Here is an 8,167-nt window from a genome sequence, read left to right as displayed (position 1 = left end):
GGCCCCCTTAAAGGCACTGGGTGGAACAGGTAAGTGGCTGCAGCCGCTCGCAGGAAGCTGGGAGGCCGCAGCTGAGCCAGTGCCCGAAGGGCTGTCCTGGAGGCAGAGGAGCCGGAGGCAGGCCCTGGCAGGGAACCCCTAGTGTCCAGGCCCCAGGGTGAGAGACATGGGCAGGCTGGTCTGGTTCAGCTTTGCAGGAGGATGTGGACAGATGCGATGTCTCTGGAGGCCACCCCTGTGCAGAGGGTCACCTAGGATGTGTGCATGTGTGCGCGTGTGTGCGTGTTTGCATGTGTGTGCGTGTGTGTACACACACGTGTATGCCTTGCGCTCCTGGGGGGAGAGCTGTCTCGGACCCCAGGAGGCAGCCGCGAGCTCACAGCCACTCTTGCCTCCGTCTCTCCACCTCGTGCAGTTGCTGGGCCCCAAGCCGACTCTGCCTGATGGTCCTGATGACACGGTCGAGGTGGACATGAGCAACCGCAGGATGGCCAAGCTCTACAAGGTGAGCCTCGGCCGCTGTGTCCCCTGGAGCAGAGCCAGGGCAGGGAAGTGGGAGACCTGCTCTTCACAAGCTCCGGGGTTGGGGGCCTTCAGCAGAGTCCCTGGGGGTGGAGTGGATGACGCAGATGACGTGTAAGGAGGTGAAGTCAGCCTCGGGCTTGGCCGGTACGTGTGGTGGGGCCCCCCTGAGAAGGATTTTAGGGATTCCCCCAGAGAAAACTGACAGCCAAGTAACTTAGGAAATGGGCCATGTGGGGTGTGGGCTGATAACTTCACTTACCATGTCTTCCTTGTGACGTAAATCTGAACTGAGGCATGAGCTAAGAGGCTGCTGGCTGAGCTCTGTGAGAAAGCCCGGGCTGGCCCGTGACAGATTCTTTGTACCCAGGGCTTAGTTGTGGTAAAATAACAACAAAATGGGACCCAGAGTCTCGTCACCTCCAAATAAAACGACGTTACTCTGATGATAAAGTAATGTTCGTTCATAGTGCGAAAGAACAGTACTGAGGATTCTAAGAAGTCGATGCCGTCTCACTACTTTAAGATAATGAGTCCTGTTTTTCACGTATTTTCACTACAAAAGTAACATGGCTGAATTAAAAGAGCCTCTCTTCCTCATCCTCTCCATGGGTTACCATGGTTACAGGGTTGCCATGTTGGTGAAGACCATCCAGACACAGCTCTCTGGGTCTAATTACCTCCATTTCCATCCCTCTTTAATATACGTGGATCTGAACTATGGGTGCCTTTCTGGGGTCTTCTCTCCACTCACTGAGGTCCGGGAAGGCTTTCTCTGCCAGACATCCACAGGCCCTTTAGAGAGCTACGTAGTGTTCACTTTATGAAAGTAAGACTATCGGGACCCCTGAGCGAGGGACGCTAGGGCATTTCTCCTTTTTCTTTTTTTGTTTAAACATTTATTTAGTTATGCATGCAAGAGCTGGGATGTAGGGCAGGAGAGGATTCACCAGAGACCGAGCGGGGGACAGAACAGGCAGATGTGCTGAAGTGCACTGCTGAGGGGAGCAGCGGGCAGACAGGAGAGGTCTGCTGCGCCTTGGGGGTCAGCTCCCTGGCCAGGGATGGAACTTGTGCTGCAGTGGCTGCCTGATAGCTTCATCGTGTTGAGACTTTAACCCCTGGTGCCCCCAGGAAGGCCCACCAATCTCTTAAATTTTAACTAATATGGTATCCTTGAAATTTTGTGTGTGCGAACTTTATTTTGGAATAATTTTTAGGTTCATAGAAAATTTGCAAAGATAGCGCAGAGGGTCCCACACCCCCTTCACCCAGTTTCCTCTTAACATCTCAACATAACCAGGCTCCTTTGTCGAAAGCAAGACATTAACCTCAGTTCAGTACTTCTAACTAAATATGAATTTCATCCTGATCCCTCTGTTTTTCACTCCGGCTCCAATCCAGGGCACTGCGTTGACTTGAGCCCTTTTTACTTTGGTTTTTGACTACCATTTTATTTTTTGTACTGAGGGGGTTGCGTCTCCCTCGGCCAGGATACACAGTCCCCCTGCACTTCACCCCTCCCCCTTCCCATGTCCACGTTGCACCTGCCTGAGAGTCATAGGCGCGGCTCCCCTCCCCCAAGCAGAGGAGGAAATGGAGCCCGAGTGCACCTCGGAGCGTAAGGTGCAGCTCCAGGTGGGGGTGGGAGGTGGGTGACCCCCGTGTTAACTCGGAGGTGTCCTTGCAGCCAAAGCAAGCCGATCACTGACAGACCTCCCTGTCCTTCTCCCCCCAGGTCTCCAATAGCGCAGGGTCCATGGCGGTCTCCCTTGTGGCTGACGAGAACCCCTTCGCCCAGGGGGCCTTGAAGTCAGAGGACTGCTTCATCCTGGACCATGGCAGCAATGGGAAGATCTTTGTCTGGAAAGGTACCTGGGTGGGGAAGGCTCCACCTGTCCTGGGGGGCCTCGGCCTTGCAGGAAGGGCTCAGGACAGTGTATCCCCGGGACCCGGGGCAGTGGGGCTGCCTCCTGAGTGGAAACCAGCAGGTTTGTGCCAAAGCCCTGCCTTTGCAATGACTTGCTGTGCCGCCTCGGGCTCTCAGCTCACCCTCTCTGGGTCTCATGTTCTCCGCCTGGGCCCCAAGCGTGCTAGAACTCCAGTTCATTGGTATCAGGTAAAAAAAAAAAAAATACGTGAAAAAGAGGAACAGTTCTGTGGTGGAATAACTTTTTTTTAAAAAGATGTATTTATTTATGCTTACAGAACTGGGGTACAGGCCAGAGGTGTTGTGGGTGAGAGGAATCACCAGAGACAGAGTGGGGAGCAGAACAGGCAGAAGGACTGAAATACACTGCTGAGGGGAGCAGTGGGAAGACAGGCGAGGTCTGCTGTGCCATGTGGGTCAGCTCCCTGTCGGGGGATCGAACTCATGCTGCAGTGGCTTTGGAGAGCTTCATAATGTGATGCTTTAACCCATTGTGGAATAATTTTATGGGCACCACGGGGTTAAGTAGTGTCGACAGGGTTGTTCGTTGCTGGACTTATAAGAGCCTTTAACTTGTTAATAGATGCTGGATCATTTCATGTAGGTGTCCTGGGGTCCGTGGGACTCTGCAATGTCTAGAGACTGATGGGAGAGACTGTTGGAAACACAGACTCTGATGTTTCTGAGGCTGTTTCTCCCCACGCCCCCTGGCTAGTCCCAGCTGAAGGGACCAGGAGTGGGAGGCCAAGGGTGGGTGGAGAATGGTGATGAGGGGTGGGGCACATAATCTGGGCTCTCATGGCTACCATTCTTATTATTTTTAAAGTTTATTTACTTATGCATACAGAACAGGGGTACAGGCCAGAGGAGCAGGGGTGAGAGGGTTCACCAGAGACAGAGTGGGGAGCAGAACAAGCAGATTGACTGAAATACATTGAGGGGAGCAACTGGCAGGTCAGGAGAGGTCTGCCACGCCATGTGGGTCAGCTCCTGACTGGGGATCGAATATGTGCTGCAGTTAGCTTCATAGTGCTGTGCTTTTAACCTGTTGTGCCACCAGGGAGGGCCCTCACCATTATGATTATTGTTGTTGTTGTTATTATTGTTATTATCACCATCATCATCAGTCCGATCACCATCTGGGCCCTTTGGCCTCGGTAGTGAGAAGCCTGGGCACTGAGGCCTTGTCCAGGCAGGGGGAGGCCCTCAGGCCTGGGTGGACTTCAGGCTGTGCAGTAACCCCCTTCCCAATAACCAGATGGCCCGGCGGTGTGAGTTGCCGCCTTCCCACCTGTTGAGTGGCTTTGGTCAAGTCACTTGCCTCTCTGAGATCCTCATGTCCTTATAAATAAGTGGGGGCAAGATAATAATGATCTTGATAACTTACAGTTGTGGGAACGAATGAGATCGTCACCATGGCATGTCTGCCAGTGGACCCCCGTGGTCGCCTTCATCAGCCATGTCCCCCCACTGCATTTCTGGGTGCGCATAGAGTGGTCAGCTCAGGGGCTCTCTGGCCTTGGCTGTCGATAGTCAAGAAGGATAAGGAGGTTTGACGCTGCTTTCTCGACCACTGGATGTTAAGGCGCTGCACTGGTGCCTGGCCCCTGACTTCCCTTGCCCTTTCTGGCTGCCTACAGGCAAGCAGGCCAACATGGAGGAGAGGAAGGCTTCCCTCAAAACAGCCTCTGACTTCATCAGCAAGATGGGCTACTCCAGACAGACCCAGGTGAGTCTTGGAGGCCAGGTAGGACATGAAGATGGGTCCTATTTGGGTGGGGGAGGGCGTCTGAGGCTCCCTGAAGACCCCTGTGGGGTGACCGCTGGCCTGCAGGGACCCGGAGCCTAGCCACATCCTGCTCACGCCCTCTGCCTCCAGGTCTCCGTCCTTCCTGATGGCGGCGAGACCCCGCTGTTCAAGCAATTCTTCAAGAACTGGCGCGACCCCGACCAGACAGACGGCCCCGGCCTGGCTTACCTCTCCAGCCACATTGCCCACGTGGAGCGGGTGCCCTTCGACGCTGCCACCCTGCACACCTCCACCGCCATGGCCGCCCAGCATGGCATGGATGACGATGGCACTGGCCAGAAGCAGGTACTGGGGGACCCGGGGGGCCGGGGTCCAGGCCCTGCCCTGCCTCCTGAGGGAATCTGTCAGTGAGGTTTTGACTAGTCTGGGGAGATGAGATTCCTTCATCTCATTTATTTGTGGAACCAGCATACCTGAAGCCCCTGTGTGCAAGTGGCTCAGACACCGCCTGGCCTCTGGGGGTGTCTGGTCTGGGAGGGGAGATGACCGTGGCCACAGCCACAGCTCAGACTGGGTGGCCAGCGGAAGATGGGAGCTTGGAGCTGAGGGCAGTGTGGAAAAGGGCAGTGGCCATCTTGTGGCCATCTTCACAGAGATGGGGCCCTTGGGTTGGGTCTCAGAGGATGAGGAGCTTGTTGCTGGAAAGGGAGAGAGGAGAGTAGGGGGCTCCCCGCAGGGAGCAGCTGGGGCCTAGCACAGCCGGCATGCCCTGGCCGAGGGGAGATTCGACCCTCTAGGCAGTTGGTGCCTGCGTGAGCTTATGCTTCTTTTCCGGAAAGCACAAATATGATAGGTCTGTTCCGTGCTTCAGAAAGTCACTACAGAATGGCTTAGAGGCAGGAACATGAAGATAGAGACCATGATTGATCTAGGGGAAAGAAGGCGACCTTGACACCAGGAAGGTCACAGTGAAAATGGAGAGGTGGGGAGAGAGGCCCAGAGATGTTTATGAGGTGGAATCTGCTTTTGGAAAACTCAGATTCATCCCACAAGCTAGAAATAGCAAGTAGTAATTTTTATATATTATTGTTTTTGTTACTCATTCATTCTTTCAGTGGGAGGGGAGAATGCATTGCAAATATTTGGGCCAACGCCTTGTCAGACCGTGGGCGAGTTATTTAACCCCACCAGACCACACTTTCCTCACCTGTGAAATGAAATTTAATCCCTTTCCATCACTTTCAGGAATTTTCATGGTCCGGCGATTTTTGGGGTTGTTTCCCTGGGAGGCTCAGTGTCTCTGCGGAGCCACCAGGTGGCGCTACAGAGCTGCCTTGCCCGTAGTCTTTCTGTGGTCACCTGCCAGGTAGAGATGGTCCTGCCCCCAGAGGTGGCTGGTAACATCCAGACAACTCAGGATGAATTCAGTAATGATACAGAGAACCAGTCTAACAACCAGCGTCACTGTCCTCTGCAGAGCTAGCGCCCTGGGCCGGACACTGCTGGACTCTTGCATAATGAGCTCATTTGATCCTCAGGACAGCCCTTTAGCCAGGCGGCAGTCCTACGAGTCCCACTTTCCAGCTGAGGAAACTGAGGCTCATACAGGTGAAGCGAGTTGTCCAAGGCTGCATGACCTCTAAGGGGCTGGAGCCTGATTTGGAACCTGGCTCATTCTAAACACCATCCCAGAGCTGTGAGCAGGCAGTTGGTGGGGGGAGGGAAGAAGGAGCAGGAGCAGGGTCGGGAGCTGGAGGCCTGGGTCTGAATCTCAGTGGCTCTATGATTTGGGAAACTTATTAAACCTCCCCTTGGTCTGAGCAGTCGCCTCTGCCAGACTCTTCCTGTTGCGGAAGTGGCCTGAGTCCAAGGTGGGGGTGCTGTGCTATGTCTGAGCCCAGCTTTGCTCTGGCAGATCTGGAGAATTGAAGGCTCCAATAAAGTGCCCGTGGACCCCTCCACATACGGCCAGTTCTACGGGGGAGACAGTTACATCATCCTGTACAACTACCGTCACGGCAGCCGGCAGGGCCAGATCATCTACAACTGGTGGGTCTGCGGCCCTGTGCTGAGTGGAGGAGCGTGTGGGAGACCCGCTGGGCTCTGAGCTTGGCAACAGGGGAGGGAGGGGGGCAGGGCTGAGGGTGCCTGAGGAGGGGTGGGTGCACTCTTGGTGGGAAAAGCTCAAACCCACAGGAAATACCTCTTGTCTTATTTCAGGACAGCTTTGAAACTGTTCTTATGAAAACTGCCCCTGTCCGTTGTAGGAATTGTGGTGAACAGGGAGAAATGCACACAAAATCTCTCAATTCCATGCTAAGCACTGTATGTGCAGAGGCTGATCCTGGCATGCTTTCTAATGAAAAATTACTCTTAATTCTTTCAAAAGAGAAAGTACATTCACCTGCTAGAAAAATCAAAAGAGAGTAAAAAGGTATCCAGAAATTTTTTTCTACCCTGCCCCGTCCCCCCCCATTCTCCAGTCCCATTTTGTCATGGGTAACCCCTTTCATTAGTTTCTTGTACATCCTTCCTTAATGCAAAGATAAGCAATTTTGGCTGTATGTTCTTAGTTTTCCTCCTGCCTTCCACAAAAGATACCAAGCTATATGTATTGCTATGCTTTGCTTTTTTTTCTTTAACTTACTATAGCTTTGATATTGGTCTTTGTCAGTATACAGAATGTCTTTGTGCTTTTCATAGCTGCATACTATTCCTTTTGGGCTATATGGTCACTTATTTAGAAAATTCCTTGCTGGTGCATGCTTGGATCGAACCCATCCTTCCCCATGACAAGCATTGCTGTGGTTAGTAATCTTAAATAAACATCGTTTTGAATGTGTAGAGAAATGTCTACAGAGTAAATTCCTGGAAGTGGGGTTGTCAGGTTAAAGAGTAAATATGTTTGTCACTTTGATAGATAGTTCTTTGCATTGCCACCAGCAAAGAGTGAGAACCTGTTTCCCAGCTCATGTTAGTGAGCTTTTGAGTATTTTCCCAGCTTTTAGTTTATAGGATGGTATCTTGGTTTACTTTTAACTTGTGTAGCCCTGACTATATGATCTCAAATTATGTCTATGGCTGACTGGATTTCTATTTAAATTTTTTATTTTGAAATAACTTTAGACTGACTTTAAAGTTATAAAAATAGCACAACAGTTCCTGTACACCTATTATACAACCTCTTCTAAGTTCCCTTCTAACGACAGTACAATGATCAAAACCAGGAAACTAACATTGCTGCCAAACTTTTAATATGTTCTAAGCTGTAGGCCTTTCTTGACCTTTACCAGTTTTCCCACTTGTCATCTATGCATGCCAACTCTGATTGATGACCTGGATTCTTTGGATGCATCCTGGTCAGTTATTTGCTAGAATGCTTCTCAATTTAACACCCTCAGACTTAAAAACAGCTTAAAATAATTTTTTGACTTGGAAATACATATACATGATAAAAAAAAAAAACCACAGGAAGGCATTAAAAAGAATCAGTGCATCCGCATATCCATTTATCTGACTGCTTGCTTGTATAGGTGACCCTCGGGAAAATTAGCTTAGGAAGAGGTGGGGTAGGAAGCACCCGCCCCCCACCCCCCCACCCCTGCCTGCGTCCTGGGTCTGTGTCTTAGAGCACCTTTCTTTGTGGCTGCCCAGCGTGGGCTGCCCTGCTGGCCCCACAAGGAACAAGGACGCCCCAGGGGCACAGGAGGTAAGATGCTGCACTGAGGGTGTGGCCTGGCGTGTTGGCTTGGCTCCTAGCTGGCGGTTCTTGAGTCTTCCCTCTGTGGTTCAGTTTCATTGCCCATCATATGGAGATCTGCGGCTTCTCCGCCCCAGAGCAAAGGGGAGACTCAGGTTTTGGGGCATCTCTGTGCTGACTTCACTTCCTCGTGCAGGCAGGGAGCCCAGTCCACGCAGGATGAGATCGCTGCGTCGGCCATCCTGAGTGCCCAGCTGGATGAGGA

At 52.1% G+C, this 8,167-nt stretch overlaps 1 protein-coding gene across 1 annotated transcript in view; it reads left to right on the top strand.

Annotated features, from left to right (window-relative positions):
- GSN (gelsolin) overlaps positions 1–8,167 on the top strand; it is a 26,362-nt gene that overhangs the window by 10,665 nt on the left and 7,530 nt on the right. The window contains exons 6-11 of the mRNA XM_004677382.2: positions 416–505; positions 2,261–2,393; positions 4,093–4,181; positions 4,332–4,547; positions 6,118–6,251; positions 8,099–8,167. Of these exons, the coding sequence (XP_004677439.1) occupies positions 416–505; positions 2,261–2,393; positions 4,093–4,181; positions 4,332–4,547; positions 6,118–6,251; positions 8,099–8,167 (731 nt within the window). The remainder of the gene's footprint in view (positions 1–415; positions 506–2,260; positions 2,394–4,092; positions 4,182–4,331; positions 4,548–6,117; positions 6,252–8,098) is intronic.

The sequence above is a fragment of the Condylura cristata genome, unplaced genomic scaffold (genome assembly GCF_000260355.1).
Source record: "Condylura cristata isolate star-nosed mole 26May11 unplaced genomic scaffold, ConCri1.0 scaffold00006, whole genome shotgun sequence".
Taxonomy (NCBI): domain Eukaryota; kingdom Metazoa; phylum Chordata; class Mammalia; order Eulipotyphla; family Talpidae; genus Condylura; species Condylura cristata.
The sequence above is the reverse complement of the archived record's forward strand: the minus strand, read 5'-3'. Positions and strand labels throughout refer to the sequence as shown.